General features: G+C 41.7%; 1 protein-coding gene across 1 annotated transcript in view; it reads left to right on the top strand.

Annotated features, from left to right (window-relative positions):
* Positions 1-22,730, top strand: part of wdr90 (WD repeat domain 90) — a 146,663-nt gene that overhangs the window by 31,308 nt on the left and 92,625 nt on the right. Inside the window, exons 10-16 of the mRNA XM_033040329.1 lie at positions 641-871; positions 5,143-5,205; positions 5,765-5,833; positions 6,573-6,683; positions 9,253-9,398; positions 10,883-10,940; positions 15,088-15,206. Coding sequence (XP_032896220.1) covers positions 641-871; positions 5,143-5,205; positions 5,765-5,833; positions 6,573-6,683; positions 9,253-9,398; positions 10,883-10,940; positions 15,088-15,206 — 797 coding nt within the window. The remainder of the gene's footprint in view (positions 1-640; positions 872-5,142; positions 5,206-5,764; positions 5,834-6,572; positions 6,684-9,252; positions 9,399-10,882; positions 10,941-15,087; positions 15,207-22,730) is intronic.

Raw genomic sequence — 22,730 nt, 5'->3', positions numbered from 1 at the left:
GCGTTCTGAGGTCGGATATCGAGCCATTAATGTTTTGTATCATATGAGAGGATGGTTGTGTGCTCAACATCTGCAAGACGAAGGACCTCTATCAATCTGCTCCACTGTACAACACCGGTGAGATGTTTAAAAACTTCCCTTACCAGCCACCAGTGATGATAAAACTCGCCTTCACCGATAATTTGCCAGCACAGCCTTTGATGAGCAAGGAAAAGGGTATTTAAGGGTCAAGTGTGTGACTTGGCACAAACCCAAGGTCCACTGAGTAAGCAATGATTAGTTATCCCCTTTATGCCTCAGAGAGCTAAGCTTCTGAGCCATTCAGCGGTTATTTCAAGGTGCTCTGAAAAATCCTTCAAATTAACTGGAAGGAAAAGTGAACTGGCACCAATATCCCCTGCAATGAGATCCAAATTACCTTCAGCAAGCACTTTTGGGCAGGCCGAGGCATTTACATAACTAAAACTAAACTACCAAAACTGACACTTCCCTTGGAATACTGTTGTGGTTACCTCATTCTCAGATTTTTACCTGAATGGAAGTACCAAAATCCTTTAAAATGTCTTCAGATTAGATGTTCTAGCAAAGCAAACAATTTCTCTCTGATTGCCTACTCTTAATGTTTTTTTTCTTTTTTCAGGAAATGTGTAGGCATCGGAGATCCCCTCGGATCGTAAGGAGCATCCCGGAAATACATTTAGATATAACGTTGTCACCTAATCATGATAGAGGTAGCAGAGACTGGGAGAATGATGAAACCACAAAAAGTCTTGAATGTATGAAAGTGATTCCAGCAGATGATGGTGGAATTCATGTTTTTGCGGATCAAGGTGGTAGAGCTGTAATCCACAGAGCTGACAGTGATATTGAGGTGAGATGTAAATATGATCAATTATATTTGAGTTTCATCTATTTGAACTTTCATTTTAAGTTCATAGTTTGTGAATGCTAGATCAGTGTAATTTTAAAGCAATCTACAAAAAGATACTCTTGTGTAATTTTTCCTCATAGAGGAGACCTGTTAGCAAAAATGTAGAGATTGTCACAGACAGGAAAAAACCTAAACTGTAGTTTCCCAATGAAAATTTGCTGCTTTTATATATCTGTTGTTCTTTAGCCACAGCTGAATGGCACCCTCCCATGTGTCAAATAAATGTTAGAAACAAATCTGCAAAGAGATTTGGTCCCGTTTCTCTGTTGTCCATTTTCACCGTCTACAATCTAGGAAGAAGAGAATAAAGTAGTTATGAAGGAGGATAGGACTATCCCACAAAGTAAAATCTTAATTGGGGCAAGACTGAGTTTGGAGGCATTAGGGATGGGTGCTTGCAGAGGTCGATAAGGGGTTACTAGTAAGGAGACGGTAGGCGGCGCGACTCTCGTCAGCAGCGGCCTCTGCAGTCCGTCTACGTTTTTATTATTTTATGTCTATGTTTTTATGTAGTTTTTGTTATTTTTTGTTGGGGTATGTGTGTGGGGGGGTGGGGGTGGTGTGGGGGGGAGGGGGTAACTTTTAAATCTCTCCCTGCACGGGAGACCCGACCTTTTCTTTGTCGGGTCTCCGTTGTCGTTGGGGCTGCAACGAGGAGCGGCCTCCAACAGGAAGACCGGGGGCTGTGGTGCTGACTACTCACCTCACCGTCGCGGAGCTGGCCGAGTCCAGAGCGGGTGGAGCTGTGGTGGACGCTGCTGCGACCCGACCCCCGGAGATTCGGTGGCTGCAACTGCGGGTTTGGCGGACAGTGACACCGGGAGCCCGCGGGTCCCTGGAGGGAGACCGCTTTTCCGGGCTTCCGCAACGGCGACTTCTCCCGCCCGAGTTGCGGGGTTGAAGAGCTCCTGGAGCGGGGCCTTACAGCACCGCCCCGCGCGGCTTGGAATGGCGGCGGGACTGCGAGCGCGCGCCGGGGGCTCTAACACCTAGACCCGGTGCGCGACCTTGCATCACCCGGCGTGGCTTAATGGCCACGGGACAATTCGCCATCGCCCGCCGGGGGCTTTGACTTTGACTCTGACATCGGGGGGGGGGGGGGGGGGGGGGGGAGTGCAGTGGAGAGAAAAGTTTTTTGGCCTTCCATCACAGCAATATGATGGATGTTTATGTAAATTATGTTGTGTCTTGGGTCTATTTGTTTGTAATGTATGGCTGCAGAAACGGCATTTCGTTTGGACCTCAAGGGGTCCAAATGACAATAAATTGAATTGAATTGAATTGAATTGAATTCATAAGTGGGAGGCGTTCAAAAGTGAGTTAGCAAAAGTGCTGGGTAAGCGGGTTCCTGTTCGGGTGAAGGGCAGGGCTGGCTAGTTTAGGGATCCCTGCTTGTTGAGAAATGTTGAGGCTCTGGCCAGAAAAGAGACATGTCAGAATTGGGCTATTGGGATTAAGAGAATCCCTCTTCAACTTAAGAAGTCTAGGAGTACACATAAGAAGGCAATCAGGAAGACGTTCGTTCGCTCGTGTGTCAGACGATGTAGCTCGCTGTTGGCTTCTGTCGTCGTCCAACATGTTGACAGAATTGTCGCCCGATGCGTCACAGAGTGCATTGCGTCGTTGCTTCCAGGGATCGCCACGAGGTGGCTTCTGTCATGACCCCCAATCAGGAAGACGAAATGAGAACATAATATGGAGCTGGCAGATAGACAAAGGAAAATCCCAATAAATTCTACAGGTATATTAAGAGCAAAAGGGTAGCTAGGGAAATATTAGGTTTGTGTAAATGACAAGAGATGGAGGAAATATTAAGTGTTTAAGAAAGAACTGCAGATGCTGGAAAAAAATCGAAGGTAGGTAGACAAAAATGCTGGAGAAACTCAGTGTAACATCTAGGTGAGTTTCTCTAGCATTTTTGTCTACCGAGGAAATGTTAAGTGATACTTTCCATCTGATTTTTACTGAGAAGATCATGGGAGCTAAGGAATTGAGACATGTTGTTGTGGTGTCCTTGATCATATACAAATCACCAAGCAGAAGGTATTGGTGCTTTTAAAGCACATTAGGGTGGATAAATCTTCATGGTCTAACCAAGTACATCTTTTAATTGTTCAGATGTTCTAGAAGACTGGAGGGTGGCTCAAGTTTTAACTTTATTTAAGAAGGTCAGCAAAGACAAGTCAGGGAACTACAGGCAGTTGAGCTGATATCATTGGTGGAAAAATTGCTGGAAAGGTTCTTGGGGACAGGATCTACCTATGCACAATAGGATATGCACATGGATATGCACAAACTGAATAGGATAGTCAACATGGCTTTGTGAAATAGTGTCTCAAAAATCATCAAGGCGATTGATGAGGGCAGGGCAGTGGACATTATATGGATTTTAGAAAGGCCTTTGACAAGGTCCTGCATGATCGGCTACTTTGGAAAATTGAATGGAATTCAAGGTGAGCAAGCCAACTGGATTCAATACTGGCTTGGAGGAAAGAGCCAAAGGCTCACTGTGGAGGGTTGTTTTTCTAATTAGAGGCCTGTGACCAGTGGAGTGTTGTTTTTCTAATTAGAGGCCTGTGACCAGTGGAGTGTTGCAGGGATCAATGCTAGGTCCACTGTTGTTTGTATTCAGTAATGATTTGAATGATAATGTGATTAATATTGTTTTTAAGATTTGCAGATGACACCATAATAGATGGTACGATCGAAGTGAGGAAGGTTATTCAAGTTACTTCAGGATCTATATCAGCTGGGAAGGTGGGCCAAATAATGGCAAATGGAATGACAAATGAATTACACTTTGGTATGTCAAACCAGGGCAGGGCTGGAGAGGTTGCAGAATGGAGAGATCGGGGAATACAGGCGCACAGTCAGGTGGATAGTGTGGTGATGAAGATGTTTGGCAAAAGAGATTCCCGGGCTGGTGGGTGTGAGTTATAGGGAGAGGTTGGATGTGCTATGACTTTTTTCCATTGGAGCAAAAGAGACTGAGGTGTACAAGATTATGAGGAACACGGATAAGGTGAATGCTCATTCTAGGGGAGAGAATTATAAAACTAGAGAGCATGGCTTAATATGAGAGTGGAGAGATTTTAGAAAGACCTCAGGGACAACTTTTTCATTCAGAAGCTTATCCACATTTAGAAAGAGCTGCCATTGGAAACTAGAAGTGGATACAATTATAACTTTTAAAATACGTTTTGGCAGATATGTGGATAGGATGGATTTAGAGGAACGTGGGCCAACTGCAGACAAATAGGATTAGCCCAATATACCAAATTGATCAGCATAGACAAATGGGCTGAAGGGCCTGTGTCTCTGTTGCACAGTTCTATGACTAATACTTTAAAAGCAAATTGTTGGAAATATTGCTGTTATTATTTCTCATTTTCGGTGACTGCTGTATTTTGCTTTTGGGAAGAAAGGAAAATTTGTGTTTCCTTGGCCACTGATAATTTGCTGATGGTTGATATTAATTATTAGGAGGTTCTTAAGATAGGTTTTCCTTGCCTCTTCCCCTCTCCTCCTACCCCCACACACAAAATACACACGCACCTCTATTCATGGGATATCTTGCATTCTGTTATTTTTGTTGTCCTGGCAGTAGTGCTGTGACAAGAGCTAGACATCCTGATTTGCTATATCATGGACAGATGATAGAATTTTTTAGCACAGCACTGTTATTGTACAATTTTCTACAATGGAGCAGCAATTGAAAAACATGCTACAATGGTGCAGTTTGTCTTCTGGTGGCATGTGAAAGCTACTGCAAGTGAGATTAGAACATCAACAAATCAAAAATGAATAGATTGTTTCTTAAATGCATTTTTCTTATTCCAGGGTTGTAATATTGATTATTTGATAGCACAAAAATAATATAGTGTGTTTGGACTTTAGCGATACAGCGTAGAAACAGGCCCTTTGGCCCACCAAATCCGCACTGACCAGCGATCACCCATAGGCTAATCTGTACACACTAGGGACAATTGTAAAATTTACCAAAACCAATTAACCTACAAACCTGTACGTTTTTAGAATGTGGGAGAAAACGGGAGTACCTGGAGAAAACCCACGTGGTCGCAGGGATAACATACAAACATCATACAGACCGGATCGAACCCGGGTCTCTGGAGCTGTGAGGCAGCAACTCTACCATCAATCAATTTTTGTGTTCCATAAAATATATAGGCCATTTTGACTTTGTTTTTTAGACTCTACGCACTAAGGTTTCTACACCCACCAGGCTTTCCACTGAAAAATTCAGAAAACGTAAGGTAAGCTGACTTGAAGTTTTTCTTCTGACAGGTATTCAATTTCCAATATATTTTTGCACTTAAAGAGATCTTTGCAGGGGGTGAAAAAAAATGGATAGCGTTCTTTTCAGAATATCTTTGAAAGGAGTTCAAAACGAATAATCTGTCAGGTTGAGGAGTCTTACCATATGCATTTGACTGAGCAATATTGGGTCACTTCTTAAGTTTATAATTTGCTTTTGATTAATGCCACAATCTTTGAGATGCTGTCCTTAGCATTCCAAACTACAACAATCTTTAATCATGTTTTGCCTGTTTCAATCTGTTCTTCTTTCTCTTTTATACAATATCTTTTTGTTACAAATGAACTAAAACGTAATGAATATTTCTCAAAGCTCCACCATTAATGACCCGTGACTTTCATTCAAATTGTTTCTTTAGAAATAATAATTTTGATTTTTTTTTTTTGCTTTAAAGCAACCAAAATAAAAGTTAGGGAATTGTCTGTTTAAATTAATTCTACATGATTAAACATTCACAGTTTATTGAATGGTTATATATTAACTTCTATTTTTGTCAGGGATTGCAGCCAGACCCTATATTAAAGTTAAAGAAGATTATTGGATATGGAGGATGTACAGTGAAATGTGTAAGTGTGTTCTAAATCCAGAGCTGTACTTAAGGTGTCTCTTAATCTTGTTCCCTACCCTTTGCCTTTCACTTTTTTGGCCAGATAGATTGCTGTGAAACTTCATCTCAATTCCGTAATCTGTTGACAGAAGATTCACAAAGTCTACAATGCTTTTTCAGCAACAGCTATACCAAATTCATTGTGAGAATAGTCAATTTTTAGGTGTGTGCCCTATGAAAAGGTACACGTGATTGATTCTGGGGTGTAGATTTGTACATTGTGGTTGTTGTATCTAGAAGTCTCTATTTCAACCGGTCAGAAAGGCAAAAGTTACTGATAAAATATTGCTACTTCTAACAGAGTAATTATGTATTGATTTTGTAAGGCGTTTCCAGAAATTTTGAAGTAGATGTGTGAAAAGATATGATTCATATATTTACCATTGTTAACATAGATTCAGCTGAGGTCAGAAAGTCATTACCTTTATGAGAAATTGAGACTGGCATTTAAATAGGATGTAGACCTAATGTGGATTCATGTAGATGGTCAAAAAGGTCTGTAGAACTCATTTATGTGCTGTACCACTATGATTTTGTAGTGACCATTATTGCCAATTGACTAAAATTACTGAATGTTCAAATGTAATTGTTTTGGTGCTTTTAGTGATCAAACCAGTTCAATTGCCCCACAGGAAGTGCAAACAAAACATTTTGGTAACGATTGTGGAATAGATCTTATAAAGTTCTTCATTTTTCAGGCTGCATGGACTAAGTCTGGATCAGCTGTGGCCTATCCCTGTCATGCCATTGTTGTAGTGATGGAAATTGATACAGGACAACAGAGATTTTTTATTGGACACACAGATAAGGTAGTAGTGATGCATTTATTGTTTTTAATTACTGTATGTTGCATTAAGAAATCTTTTGAAATACATTATTTAGGTCAGTGCTTTGTCAAAAGGTGTTTGACACCTGTAACCAACATTTACAGTTCTGGATTAACCAAGATTCGATTGAGAGAGCAGGTAGATAATTGTTTCTGCCCCTCCTAAGCGTTGTCTTTTTATAACTTGCAATTTGATACACCATGGTTGAAAATCCATAAACATTTGAACTTTATAAAATAGGAGTTACAGTGCATTCAGAAAGTATTCGGACCCCTTCACTTTTTCCACATTTTGTTACGTCACAGCCTTATTCTAAAAATGGATTAAATTCATTTTTGTTTATCATCCATCTACACACTATACCCCATATTGAAAAAGCAAAAACAGGTGTTTAGAAATTTTTGTAAAGTAGTTAAAAATAAATAACTGAAATATTACATTTACATAAGTATTCAGACCCTTCACTCAGTACTTTGTTGAGGCACCTTTGGCAGCAATTACAGCCTCAAGTCTTCTTGGGTATGATGCTACAAGCTTGGCACACCATTATTTGGGTAATTTCTCCCATTCTTCTCCGCAGATCTTCTCAAGCTCTGTCAGGTTGGACGGGGAGTGTCAATGCACAGCTATTTTCAGGTCCCTCCAGAGATGTTCTATCGGGTTCAAGTCCGGGCTCTGGCTGGGCCACTCAAGGACATTCACAGGCTTGTCATGAAGCCACTCCTGTGTTGTATTGGCTGTGTGCTTAGGGGCATTGTACTGTTGGAAGGAGAACCTCTGCCCCAGTCTGAGGTCCTGAATGCTCAGGAGCAGGTTTTTATCAAGGATCTCTCTGTACTTTGCTCCGTTCATCTTTCCCTCGTTCGTGACTAGTCTCTCAGTTCCTACCGCTGAAAAACATCCCCACAGCATGATGCTGTCACCACCATGCTTCACTGTTGGTACGGTATTGGCCAGGTGATGAGCGGTGCCTGTTTTCCTCCAGACGTGACACTTGGCATTCAGACCGAAGTGTTCAATCTTGGTTTCATCAGACCAGAGAATCTTGTTTAGGAGCCTTTTGGCAAACTCCAAGCGAGCTGTCATGTGCCTTTTACTGAGGAGTGGCTTCCATCTGGCCACTCTACCATAAAGGCCTGAATGGTGGAGTGTTGCAGATATAGTTGTCCTTCTGGAATTTTCTCCCATCTCCACAGAGGAACTCTGGAGCTCTGTCTGAGTGACCATCGGGTTCTTGGTCACCACCCTGACCACGGCCCTTTTCTCTCGATTGATCAGTTTGGCCGGGTGGCCAGCTCTAAGAAGAGACGTGGTGGTTTCAAAGTTCTTCCATTTAAGAATGACGGAGGCCACTGTGCTCTTCGGGACCTGCAATGCTGCAGAAATTGTTTTATACCCTTCCCCAGATCTGTGTCTCGACACAATCCTGTCTCGGAGGTCTACGGACAATCCCTTCGTCTTCATGGCTTGGTTTTTGTTCTGACATGCACTGTCAACTGCGGGACCTTATATAGACAGGTGTGTGCCTTTCCAAATCATGCACAATCAATTTAATTTACCACTTGTAGACTCCAATCTACTTGTAGAAACATCTCAAGGATAAACAATGGAAACAGGATGCACCAAAGTTCAATTCTGAGTGTCACGGCAAAGGGTCTGAATACTTATCTAAATGTGATATTTCAGTTATTTATTTTTAATTACTTTGCAAATATTTCTAAACACCTGTTTTTGCTTTTATATTATGAGGTATTGTGTGTAGATTGATGATAAAACAAATGAATTTAATCCATTTTAGAATAAGGCTGTAACGTAACAAAATGTGGAAAAAGTGAAGGGGTCTGAATACTTTCTGAATGCACTGTAAATGGACCTAATCTGGCAGTCATATATACACTAATACCTTGCTTCATGTATGGATGGAATTCCAGGAACTAAAGTATTAAGTATTATATCAAGGGAGATGCAAGATTGGCAGCACCACTATGACAGGACCTGTAGACCTGTGCTTTCTCCACTGAATGCCTAAACCTCGTGTAAATCCTTGTTGCCGTTATGCAGGAACCTGGGTGACTTTGGCCTTTGTGTCGGGATCCTACTGCAAGGTCCTGCCCTCCCCATTGCTATGCAAGGAACCCGAGTGCCTGGAAGCTGGCTCACTGTAAAAGTCCCTCAACAAGGGCCTATATCCACCATGTCAGCCAGAGTGAGCCGTGAGCCCCACAAGGCAGTGATGAGCGGCTTTCCCTCTTAGGCTCAGTGTGTATAAGGCTGCAGGCTGCCTGCGAGGTTGGTGCTGGGCAGGCACACTTTTCCACATTGAGTCATAGAGTGTAGGAATCTGCACCAGGTCTCCAGAGAAGCAATAGTAAGGATTCACGCCAGATTCTCAGGTCAGTAGTGTGCACGACCAAGCTGATGCAAGGGCAATGTACCTGAGAATAAAGGTGGAGAACCAAGAGCGCCATGTTGAATCGGTGCCCTTCGGCGGAATGCATTTTAAGTGCTGTGCAGTTAAAACACGCTTTCTCTTATGTCTGCTTTCCACCAGGTATCTGCCTTGTCCTTTAATGGCAGCACAACACTACTAGCATCTGCACAAACTGGAAATGTAAGTCTGATCAGAGTTTGGAATTTCAACCAAGGGAACTGCCTCGCAATGTTTAAAACCCATGTGCATTCAGTATCTTCCCTCAGGTAAGGATGAGCTGCACTATTGCGTTCTTATTCCTCCTTTGGTTGGTATAACAAAGATGAACTAAGTGGTTAAAGAAACGTTTGTCCTTCCACAAATCCTAATGGGCAAAGATTATGTGCAGAAGTAACACGTATCGAACTTTAATGTTTTCATGTATTAATGATTAAAGATCAAATTAGATAATAGCGTATGAAATATCGCAGATCTTTATTTGTTTTTAAGATTTCTATCTTTAGATTCAGATTACTTTATTGTCATATGCAACAGGTGCAATGCACTTCCTTGTTTGCAGGAAGCTTCTAGAATAAATACATTATACATGATAATGATAGAAGCAGCAATTAACACAACTATGAATACAAAATAGCAGAATGTGTAAAGATTATGGTGCAATCTGAAATAGTACAAAACAAATACTAAATTGTAATTATGGAATAACTGAATTAGGTAGAATTAAGAGTATATGGCGGCAACTCCAGGAAGGGAATATGAAAGAAGTGAGTGTTCAGGAGTCTGATAGCCATGCGGAAGAAGCTGTTCTTCAGTTTGGATATCCAGGCTTTCTTCTCCCAGAAGGCAGAAAAAAGAAAAAGAGTGGCCAGGGTGGCAAGCATCCGTGATGATACCTCCAGCCTTCCTTATGCAATGCACTATGACGATGGACTGGGTGGAAGGAAGTGACAAGCCTGTTGATGGACAGGGCAATATTTGCCACTGAATGGTTCAGGCGGTTAAGAGAAGAGCAGTTGCTATACTGGGTTGAGATGTATCCTGTCACAATACATTCTGCAACTGAAGCATCTAGAAATTCAAGAGAATCCTTGTGAACATGCCAAATCTCAGATGCTAAGAAAATAAATATGCTGATGAGCTTTCTTGATCACCGCATCACTGTGAAGGGACCAATTGGATTACTGGTGATAAGGATGGCAGCTCCATTGAAGAGTTCAGGGTTGTGTTTATCTCTCCCGCTTCTTTAGATCAACTTTTATCTTTTGCCTTTCTGAGGTTAAAGGCTACGTTGCTGTTCTGACACTGTGACATAAGGTTCCCAATCTCATTTCTGTACTTTTCATTCCTGCAGCCGGAATGTTTACAATAAGAAATTTAATTAACATCGTAAAATGTATTAAAGCAGACATTTGAATGTATTTTAAACTTTCTGCATTCCTCCATTTCTGATCTTATGCTGGGAAACGCATTATATTAATGGTTTTTCAATATTTGTCCAACCATCAATTTTATTGTATGAATAATTTAAATTAAGGTTCAAGACATCAATAATTATATTCCTGTGTTTGGTTACAGCATACATACAGTATGTAGCAAATATTAATCACTATAACGGAACTCTGCTGCTCCAACGTTACAGTGGAATTACTTTGAATTTGTTTACTTGTTGGAATAATTAAATGTAATGGTTCTCAGTTGTAATGAATGGTTCAGATAAAAGGAAAGTAAAATAATATTTATTTTCCTTTAGCTTTTCATTCAACGGGGGAGTACTCTGCAGTGTGGGCAAAGATGGTCATGGCAAAACTGTAAGTACTTCCAAAATTTGTATGGACAACCTCGATCATATCTATATACTGATAAATCTAAATCACTAATTGCACTATGAATGGTGCAACCATGCAACACTGAACATTAATATATAAAACACCGGATATAATAAGGACATTAGAGCAAGTGAAAGCCAGTAAACCCAACATCTGAGTTTAAGAAATGTTTATTAGCTCGTCGTGAGGCAAGGTTCTGTTATCAGAATATGGCAATTAAACTTTTTTTTAAAGTAAAAAATATTTTAAATAGTACTACAGGTGCACAACCTTTTATCCGAAAGCCTTGGGACCAGACACTTTTCGTAATTCAGAATTTGTCGGTCTTCGGAATGGATATTTTTTAGCGTAGATTTTAATGGCTGGCTCAGTGGTAGAGTGCTCGGCTCATATCCGCAAGGTCGCGAGTTTGCGCCTTGATCCCGGCAGTAAACTCGGTCGCGAGTTTGAGTCTTCAATGTAGTTTTTTCTTGCAGAATAAATGTTTGTATGAAATGCAGTGTAGGAGAGGTGTACTGACTGTGTGGGCAGAACTTTGGAAGTGATTGCCCACCAGTCTAAAAAGCCGCTGTGTCTCCCTGTCCCTGGGATAGCAGGGGGCGATCAAACAGCACAATACCCCCCTCCCCCTCCCCCTCCAACTCCAGAGGAATCCGCTCCCCGATGGGCCGCTACGGCGACAAGTGGCAGTTTGCCCACAGCCCGAGCTGCGCCCCCTCATCCGCCACCCCAAGAACAAGACGTACCTTGCACACCATCAGCTTCTGCCCCTACGTGTTCCTCTGGAGTTGGAGCGGGGCTGGGCTGGAGTTGCTGCTGGCTGTGGGTCTCTGGGATCTCCGTGCTTGCAGTGGGCCTGGGGGTCGGTGTCCCGTTGGTCCTGACGTCTCCGGCCACCCCCCTGGACTGGAGCTGAGACTGGAAACTGTACCGCCCTTGCCCCCTCCCTCTGCAACTGCAAACAACCCCACTCTCCTGCAAGGGCGGTACAGTTCCCGGAGGATGGCAGGTGGCCGGAGACGTCAGGACCAACAGGAACCCGCTCCCCGATGGGCCCCTACGACGCCCCGAGCTGCGCCCCGTCATCCGCAACCCAGGTTCCTCTGTAGTTGGAGCGGGGCTGGGCTGGGCTGCTGTTGGCTGTGGGTCTCTGGGATCTCCGTGCTTGCAGTGGGCCTGGGGGTCGGTGTCCCGTTGGTCCTGACGTCTCCGGTATCTGGCACGGTCCTGCTAGCGTCGCCGACGTGAAGACAGTGCAAAGCCCCCGCGCCGGTGCAATGGGCGGGGAGCTGGAGAGGGGAGGGAACGGGTCACACACATGGTCGGGAAGCAGAGGGGTGTAGGTGAGGTGAAACTTAAGGGAGCGACAATCTGCTGCTGCCTGCCCCGCTGAGTTAAAAAGTTCCCATGCAAGACTCACGATACACTGTCTATCGTGAGTCTACCGTGGGAACTTTTTAACTCAGCGGGCAGGCAGCAGCATATTGTCAATTATTAACCCTCCCGCGCAATATACCCTCACCTTCTCTTTTATGAATGGGGATTTAGTTCCCCTTTCTTCGAGGACCGAAGGTTCCGCTGTCACCTCTGCGGGCTGCCCTCGGTGAACGTTTTCAAGGACCTTTCTTCAAGGACCGAAAAAATGTCCGCTATTCGGAGGTTTTCGTTATTTGGATCTTCGGATAAAAGGTTGTGCACCTGTATTTAAAAAAAAAAAAGTGATTTTGCATTAAAATTTCATTGGAACACTTGTTTGAATGGATGAATGAATAAGTTTATTGGCCAAGTATGTACACATACAAGGAATTTCTCTTGGTGCTCTGCTCGCAAGTAACAACACGACATACAGTAACAATTAAGAATGACACATGAAACATTAATAATAAAACATTACAGTTTAAACATGAGAATGAAATAAAATACAACGGCAAAAGGAGGCTACAGACTTTTGGTTATTGAGTAGAGCTACTGCTCTTGGTAAAAAACTGTTTTTATGTCTGGCTGTGGCGGCTTTGACAGTCTCCTTCCAGAGGGAAGTGATTCAAAGAGCTTGTGGCCAGGGTGAGAGGGGTCAGAGATGATCTTATCTGCAAATAATAGTATTAAGTTAATTCTTACAATTATTGAAGTAAAATGAAAAAATGATTGGTCAAAGCTCTTCGGTCTAGTTACCTTTCTCTATTGTTTGATTTGAGCAAACTGTCTGAAGAACTGGAATATACAAAGAATGTTGATCATGATTCTTGAATAATTTTACTTTTTCAAGATTTTTTTATTCTGTAAGCTTTTTCGAGATTTTAAGGCATAGATGACCAATGTCTCTTAAATGTTATGATAGTACCTGCCTCAACTACCTCCTCCGGCAGCTCATTCCATATACCCACCGCCCTTTGTGCAGTAAAGTTACCCCTCGGGTTCTAATTAAGTCTTTACCCATTCATTCATCATCGTAGAAAACATTAACGACGCAGTGGTGCTGGGTTCCGAATGGAACGGTGACAGGCGCACCACACATCTCTATCCTCTAGTTCCTGCGCACTTCCGCCGCTAGAAGTATAGGATTTTGGTGTGTGTGCTTTATCATCATTCCTTACAATGCCATGTACGACAGTGATCGCAACTTCTACCGAAGTGTGGATGGCCGTTGGCTCGCTAGAAGCTCATCCTCCCTTTGACAGGTCTTATTTTTGGTCCTGCCAGGGGTCCACAGCCCCCTCCTCACCTGGCAAACCAGGCGGGGGAGATGGTTTAATCGCCGACTATCCAACCGTGGAGCAGGTAGCACGGGATTACATAGTACCGGTGGCAGGGGAACTCCCTCCGACCTGACCTGAGCTCGGGGGTCGCGTAATTACTCCCTCACCGTAAACCTATGTCCTCTGGTTCTCAATTCCCTTACTGACGGGAAAAGATTACCTGATCTATTTCTCTCATGATTTTGTACACCTATACAAGATTGCCCCTCATCCTCCTGCCATCGAAGGAATATAGCCCTCGCCTGCTCATCCTCTCCCTATAGCTCAGGCGCATGCTTGTAAAGGGTCCGTCCCACTGTGGTGATGCACACGCGCACGCATACACCCCCCCCCCCCCCCCCCCCCCCCCCCACACCACCACCACCACTGCCCAGGTTTGACAACCATCTTCACACCGAAGCCCGAGTGACAGAACAGATTGTTGTCTTTGGATCCCAGGCTGATTGGTAAGACACGATCTCCCCCGTACAAGACTGTGCTGACTATCCCTAATCAACCCATGTCAATATAAATGCATGTATATTTTATACCTCAGAATACTCTGTAGTGACCTTTCGACCACAGATGTTAGGCTCGCTAGCCTCCCAGGCTTTTCTCTGCAGCCCTTCTTGATTTGAGGCACAGCATTTGTCACCCTCCAGTCTTCTGGCATCTCTCCCGTATTTAATGACGACCTAAATTTCAGCCAAGGCAACTGCAATTTCCTCTCTCGCTTCCCAGAGTATCCTTGGATATATCTGATCAGGCCCGGGAGATTTGTCTACCTTCGTACACGTCAGGACATTCAGCTCCTCCTCGACCGTAAATACTGACTGCTCTCAAGCCACTTCCATTGACGGCCCCAAGTTACCTGTTCTTCATGTTTTTCTCCACGTTAAAATCAGAGGAGAAATACTAATTGAGGACCTTGCCAATCTCTTATAGCTCACACAGAGTTGACTGAGGGGTCCCATACTTTCTCTGGTTACACTTTTACCCTTTATGTACTTATAAAATCTCTTGGGATTATCGTTAATATTATCAGTCAGAGCTATCTACTGTCCCCTTTTTGCCCAAAAGTATATCCCCAAAACTCCTCCAGGGATATACTTGATCCCAGATGCCTACTCCTGCCCCGGGCCGCCACATTATTATTGACCGGAGATCATGAATTTAAATCCACAACATCCAAGTAATCCAGTCTCAATGGGGAGACCGTCAAAACACCCTTATATCAAGTGCAATGTGTGCTACTGAAGAGATATAGAAAAAAGTATAAATTAGAATGAAAATTAAAACTTGACAGTGGAGGGAATTACTCTTTGGTTTCAATAGTCAAAATAATGTACGAGCATTCAAAGTAGTCCACAAAATTACAGGATTTTTGTTTGTAGATGGTCGTGGTATGGAACACATCAAAGGTAAATCAGGATGGTGAAGTATTAGTGATGGCAAAAGCTCACACTGAAGTTGATATTCAGGTGATGAAAATAGCTGCTTTTGATGACACCAGGTAAGCAGATCTTGCTTTTATCTTGTGAAATTATGTATTTATTTCCCTTTATGATGTGGCATTTATCTTTCTTTTCTACGATATAGTCTTGGCATGTTTCCTTGCATTTCCACCATAATGCATGTTGTTTATCATGCTTTCCAATTTACCTCTGTGTTCGAATAGATGTCAGCTCATACCTTGGAAACAGTGATTATGAAGTACTTTTCAAACTAGTTTTTGTTTGAAAATTAAATGCACTTCAAGAATTTCAGCCCAGTAGAATTTTACTGATGCTGATTCATACAAGTGCTCTCCAATTGCATCTCTCATCTCAATCTTTCACTATATCTTTGTCCTCTTGTGTTTTATTGTCCAATTTCTTCTTTAAAATACTTTGGTATTGTGTCACCAAGTTTAACCACTCTGAGTAAAGCATGTTCTCTTTATTTCTCAGCTGGTTATTAAAAGCCTTTTACCATTTACTGTTCCCCAGCTTTACATTTCCCTCCAAGTGCAACTATTCTGTATATATCCTTATCGTCCGATTCATTCACAATTGGGGGGGGAAAAAAACTCTTGTCCGGTCTCCTGTAAGTTCCACAAAAGAAAAAACATCTCCAATTTATTCAATCTTTCACAATGGCCAATATCTTTCAGTTCTTTGTGCAATCGCCCTTATTTTTATATCATAGTAGGTATGTTACAATACTTACCTTCAGCGGCGCTGCAATTCTGCCACTGGCCATGTGCGCGATTTTGGCGCCTTTGAGGGGATGCGGGGTTAAAACGCGTTTTTTTCCTACCTTATCCTGGATTATATTTGGTTGGAGTGCAAGCTTTTGCTGAAGAATTGTTCCGACGGGCGTTCTGTGTATTATTTTTTTTAATCGCCCGACAAGTTCAGCGCTGGAGTAATATTCAAATCAGCTTCTAAAGCCGTTAACGCTAACAGCGGGGACGGATTTCACGTACGGGACAGGTAAAAGAAAGCCGTTTATTTTATGTATAAAAGTGCTCCTTAAGATTCCTTTAATTCACATTTTAAGTTGCGAAACTATGATTTTTTCCCCATACGAACCGGCAGTATTTTTCATGCCGATACGGGTTTAAATTCACTGCAACCACAACGTTCCAAATGATCGCGCTCCAGAAAAACCCTCTCGCAAGATGATTTAAATGGCCATTAATTTACAGGTATTAAACGTTAAATTCCTTCCATTTGGCCTATAAATCCATGACAATGAGATTTAAAAATTATGTTATATTGTGAATTCTTGTGTGAATGTTATTTGGACACTTAGGCTATTTAAAAATGTTAATCTATTCTTAAGAAATTGATAGATGTTTAGATCTAGTAATTGAATTTTGTAATTAGCTACAATTGGGTAACTAACTAATTATATGCTTTAATTTCAAGTCATCTAAGTAAGATTGTTTCATATTTATTTCAGAATGCTTCAATCTAAAATAACTGAAAATTTCTTTCAGTTCTCTTAGTTTTTAAGAAAGTTATGGGCTTTTGACTGTCCTCGATCACAGCTTTTGTGTTAAGTCAATGGAAAAGCAATAGGGAACAAGATACTAATTTCCGAGTGTGAAAATGGCCATAACGTTTTTAATACTGAAGATATGAAAGTGAACTAGGTGTCAAATTAAACTTATTTTTATGCTTTATCTGATGGGGAGTTATATAGTACTGAAGAAGGGTCCCAACCCGAAACGTCACCCATTCCTTTTCTCCAGAGATACTGCCTGTCCCGCTGAGTTTATGCAGCAATTTGTGTCTATCTAAGATATAGTAACGATCCTCTCAACATACCTCATTAGATATTAGACAGTTCTCTGGAACTGTTATGCCACCTTGCTGAAAAAAACGATATTCTGCACTGGTAATTTCTCTTCGATCAGTTTGTTGTACTCGTGTATGGTTTCATTTCATTCATCTACAATGTACTATCATACAAATAACATCCACCAGGTGGCGCCAGCAATGGCTGCCTCGCCAACAGTCTGTCTCGTCCATTCCTTCATTGTTGTTTATAGTGACCTCATCACGAGGGTCGATTGGCATAAACGTTCATTTGTCACCTTGCAGATGCTGGCTGATAACAAAGATATGACACAAAGTGCTGGAGTAACTCAATAGGTCAATCAGCATCTCTGGAAAAAAAGGAGTTCATAAGGTGACGAAGGGTCCCGACCCAAAACGTCACCTATCCTTTTTCTTTTGAGATGCTGACTGACCCACTGAATAATTCCAGCACTTTGTGTCTGTAAACTTCAGATGCTGGTTTACACCAGAGATAGACACAAAGTGCTGGAGTAGCTCAGTCCAAGAAAGGGTCCCGACCTGAAACATCACTTATCCATTTTTTCCAGAGATGCCGCCTGACTTGCTGAGTTACTTCAGCGCTGTGAGTCTATCTTGGTACCACACCCAATTACTGGTGTCAATAACTTTTAAGTTTCTGTGGAAGTTAAATTGTGAACAGGGGTTTGTTCTTGAAGACTGGTTCTCACTTTAATTAAACATAATTCTGTAAACTCCTGGATAATCTCCAAATTCAATGGCTAATTAGTATCCCGAGTTCCATGTGTCAACTTGTTCTGGAAACCAGAGGAAATCTTTACTTTGTCAGCTCATTCCAATTCCTCAAGGATGTTGAACACCTCCAATTGGTCACTGGAATCCTGTTTTTTTTTTTAAGGGCTACAGGTTTTCTCCATGTAACCTGTGCTTACAAGTTATAATCAAAGATTAGGCACAAAACGCTGGAGTAACTCAGCGGGTCAGGCAGCATCTCTGGAGAAGGAATGGGTGACCTTTCAGGTCGAGACCCTTCAGCATACTACTTCAGAAGTATAAAAATTCTGATGAATGTGGAACACTCATTCTAAAATTAATACAAATCTCCCCACAATGCTGAGCACATACTGAACAGTACACTGAACAATGACAAACCAAGCTTTGTTAATGGTAACTTTTCCCTCTGCTTTAAATGACTTGAGATAAAAGAACAATATTCCATTAGCCTTTTAAAATATTCTCTGTAACCATTCATTTCGTGCTGTCTGTCCTCACAACTCATTGTTTTGCTTCTCCACTTTCTGCTGACTGATTAGCACGCAACAACCCCTGTACCTTGGTACACGCGACAATAAACTAGCCTAAATACTTCACACCTAATGCCGCACAGAGTTTCAGCCATTTACTTAATCCGCCAACAATTGTTAAGTAAACGATGATCATGAACTCTTAAAAAATATCGGTGGTATTTTCTAGATCAAGTCAATTTATTTTCTAATTCAATGATCCCTGTCATGACTGTTTCCCCTCGCAAAGATACTAAAACTACATCTTTCCTTCTCTTTCTGTCTACATTGTCATTCATAGACCCCGCTTTAATTACATTTGGCAGAGGTAACCAACTTCAGACAAAAAATCTTAAATCATTATAGCCAGTGCAAAATAAAAACTATCTGACCTGTGTACCAATCATTCACTTCCACCAACAGTTTGATAAGTGCTACCTGAACCTCTCTACTTAATTAAATATTTACCTTGGATTATTCTTGAAGTTGAATCGCAAGATCAAGTGTTGTCAGAAATCTGAGGCTTACAAAGTGCATGGTACCAGTAAAAAGGAAAGCAGTCTTTTCGATGAAAGTTACTCCCAATGGGAATTAATGATAGAGTTAAAGGGACACACAATAAGGAAGTAGGGCACTGAGGAATAGTACCACTGATCATCAGCCAGTCATTTAGTAGGAGGTAGTTGAGGCAGGTGCTATCACAACAAATAAGAAACATTTAGGTTCATGTATAGGACAAGTTTAGAGGGCAGATGGGACCGTGCAGATGCGGCGTGTGGGCAGGTTGGGCCGAAGAGGCTGTTTCTCCGCTGTAAGACTAGATGACTCTAGTTATAAGGCACCTTCCCTTTCACAGAAATAGTTACGGCTAATGAAATACTTCTGAAATATTAACTTTTTGTGTAGGATTGTCCAAAAATGGCAATGAGAAAAAATAAACAGGTAATGTCTCCCAGAATTAGGCAGGACATCAGGGAGAATGTCCCCAATCATACTCATTTTTATATTCCAACAAAAATCCTACAAAAAATAGACTTCTCATTAGCTATTGAAAGCTGAACCTTCTCGCTAAATGTAATAATGAGTTTACCGCCTGCATCTCTGCTGGTAGCTGCAAATGAAACTATTTAACCTTTGATTAAACCCTTGAAATCTGATTCCAATTAAACAATTATTCAAATTTTCAAAGTTGAAATGGCCACACCCATCAGATGATGCAACATTTTTCTTTAATAGTGAAGCTTTTTTCCGTAATCAAAAAAATCTTGCCATGTTTAAGTGTTACCTCATTCTTTCAATAGTCCAGGCGAACCTTTCTGTGTTTTCAGTACAAACATACTGAAAGACAAGTGACCTTTATTAAGCGCCCACTCGATTCAGTTGCAGTATTCTTGCCTTTGGTTGCTGCTCCCAGTATTGTCGTGCAGTACTGAGAGTGCTGCATTATGGTGATCAGAATGATATCCCGATTGCCTGTTCAGGGAGATGTGAAAGATTTTGTTTTGCCCCCTTATCAAACAAAGCAGTAATTCTACTCAGTAACTAGGGTAATATTCACTGAATCAATCACTGAAGCAGTTTAGCTGCCCAATGTTCAGTGGATGATGGGTTCATGGAACGAGCTGCCAGAGGAGGTATTTGAGGCGGGTACAATAACAACATTTAAAGGGCACTTGGACAGGTACATGGATAGGAAAGATTTGGATGGCTCTGGACTAAATAGGACAAGTTTAGATGGGACAGCTTGGTCAGAGTTGGACCAAGGAGCATGTTCATTGATAACTAAGCTTCACAGTTAGACCTTGGAAAATGTTGATCACTTCTTGTATCTCAGGAACGATCTCTCCGAAAATCAGACATCTCTGATGAAATTTACCATTGTTTTCAATGTATTAGCACAGCCTTTGGTCAATTGTGAAGGTTCTTTGTGATCAAGCCCTTAGACCTGGAAAAAGCTACCACACTGCAGTGATCCCTTGCATATTTTGCAAACTGGAATATATATCATCAGATGTTTAAGATGTATCAGGTTTCAGACTCATTAATCAATACAATACCTTTTATTATTAACACTCTCCTCTTACTTCCTCATTTTCACTGGCCTCTTGGTTCTTCAGCATGCCAAGGATTTTGGTGCCTTCTGTGAATATAGCTTGCTACATAAGCAGGAAACATTCACAAGGATTGGTACACCAATAATGGGATTTCAAACTGAAACGTCACCTGTGCATGTTCTACGATGATGCTGCCTGACTTGCTGAGTTACTCCAGCATTTTGTCCTTTTGTGTATTAACCAGCAGCTGCAGTTCTTTGTTTCTACAATCAATGGCATGACTGCCTTAACAGCATTGATGTACAGGGTGATTTTGTGGTCCAAGTCTATAACTAGCTTGTGGCATTACAATGGGTTTGTGTAGTAAATGAGGGCATATGGTATGATTGTTTTCATAGGTCAGGGCATTGAGTATCTTCTTCTTGCAAAGGGCATGCACAGCCCAAAGCTGTTAGACAACTTGTTATGTTTGATCTTCTGTTTGTGCATGCCAGGTTGATTGCATTCGTCGAAACGGTGGACCTCGTGAAGGTTGCAATCTCCTACCCCAGACATTGGGTATAAGAGTCCGGAAGTCATGATGCAGCTTTTTGGAGTCAATCTCAAAAAGCTGCAGTAACTCAGCGGGTCAGGCAGCATCTATGGGGAAAAGCAATACACAACATTTTGGGTTGAGACCATTCATTTCTCATTTCTCATTTACAGTGTTGCCTGCAGTTCTGGTTGTCCCATTCCAAGAAGGATATGGAGGCTTTGGAAAGGGTGCAGAGGCGGTTTACCAGAATAATGCCTGGATTAGAGGGTATTAGCTACAGGGAAAGGTTGGACACTTAGATTGTTTTCTCTGGAAAGGCAGAGGATGCGGGGTGACTGGTTAAAAGTAAATAAAATTATGTGAGAGACATAGATGAGGTAGACAGTCCAAACCGACTTCCCTGGGTGAAAATATTAAATAAGAGAATTCTTAGCTTTCAGGTCATAAGTGATAGGAGTAGAATTAGGCCATTCAGCCCATCAAGTCTACGCCATTCAATCATTGATCTATCTCTCCCATCTTTAAGGTGATAGGGGTAAAGTTTAAAGGGGATGTGTGGGAGCTCCTGAAGCTTGCTGGGGGTGCAGGCTGGTACAATTGTGCCATTTAAGAGACTTGTAGATGAGCATTTGGTTATACAGTGATTGGAGGGATATGAATTATGTGCAGGTAGATAAGAGTATGTCTTGGCATCATGTTCGGCACAGACGGTGGGCTGAAGAGCCAGGTCCTGTGCTGTAGTGTTCTGTAATCAATGCCTTGCCAGCAAAACCATATATTTAATAACTCAGCTGGACAATAAAGTGCAATGCCCACAACTTGCTTGAAACTTATCTGTACCAAGATTACATCCATTGTGGAGAGCCAAGTTCCACATGAATACCAGTTAGTTAGTTTAGTTTATTGTCATGTGTAAAGCTTTTGTTGCGTCAAACTCATCAGCGGAAAGACAATACATGATTACAATCGAGCCATCAACAGTGTACAGATGCATGTTAAAGGGAATAATGTGAATAATCTTTAGTGCAAATTAAGGTCCGATTGAAGATAGTCCAAGAATCTCCAATGAGGTAGATAGTATCTCAAGACTGCTCTCGAATTGTTAGTAGGATGGTTCAGTTGCATGATAACAGCTGGAAAGAAACTGTCTCTCAATCTGGAGGTGTGTGTTTACAAACTTCTATACCTCTTGCCTGATGGGAGAGGGGCGGAGTGGCTGGGGTGCGATATCCTTAATGCTAGTGGCCAGCATACTTGTGCTACCATAGAAGTGCTGTGGGTCAAGGTGCAGCTACCCTTGGTAGGCACTATGCTAGAGACATTATGGCAGTGACATTATGGCAGTGACATTATGGCACAAGTAAACATGTAACATATTTCAGGCGATCTTTTGGTCGCGATTTTCACTCAAATATAAATACAGGTGATAAAACAGTCAAAACAAATGTGATCCATTTTAACTTTTAATAAAAACTTTGTCAAACAAAATAAGTGCAGTTCTAAATTGTACCCTAACGGCAACATAACTAAGATGAAAGTAATAGATAAATTATATTCTAATGTACTCAGTGTTTTCCTTAAATCTGCAGCACCACTTTAAATGTACAAATGCATTTCCAAGCAGAAATATAATCTCTCAATATAATGTTTCTCTGACATCCTAACTCCCAAGGAGCAGAGTTAAATAACATTGGTTAACACCTCAAAAATATATCTAATTTTGCATTTCGAGTTTTTATATAACTTTTATATAACACGTAGGGCTCATGTTGTCGACCTCCACGTGGTGAGCCCTGTCAACTGAGCTCAGTCGCCACAGCTCGGCGCCAACCAGGAGTATGCGCCCTTTTTAGGGCGGGC

Source organism: Amblyraja radiata, chromosome 22, assembly GCF_010909765.2.
Source record: "Amblyraja radiata isolate CabotCenter1 chromosome 22, sAmbRad1.1.pri, whole genome shotgun sequence".
In the NCBI taxonomy this organism is placed as follows: Eukaryota; Metazoa; Chordata; class Chondrichthyes; order Rajiformes; family Rajidae; genus Amblyraja; species Amblyraja radiata.
This window is presented reverse-complemented; position numbering and strand designations above follow the sequence as displayed.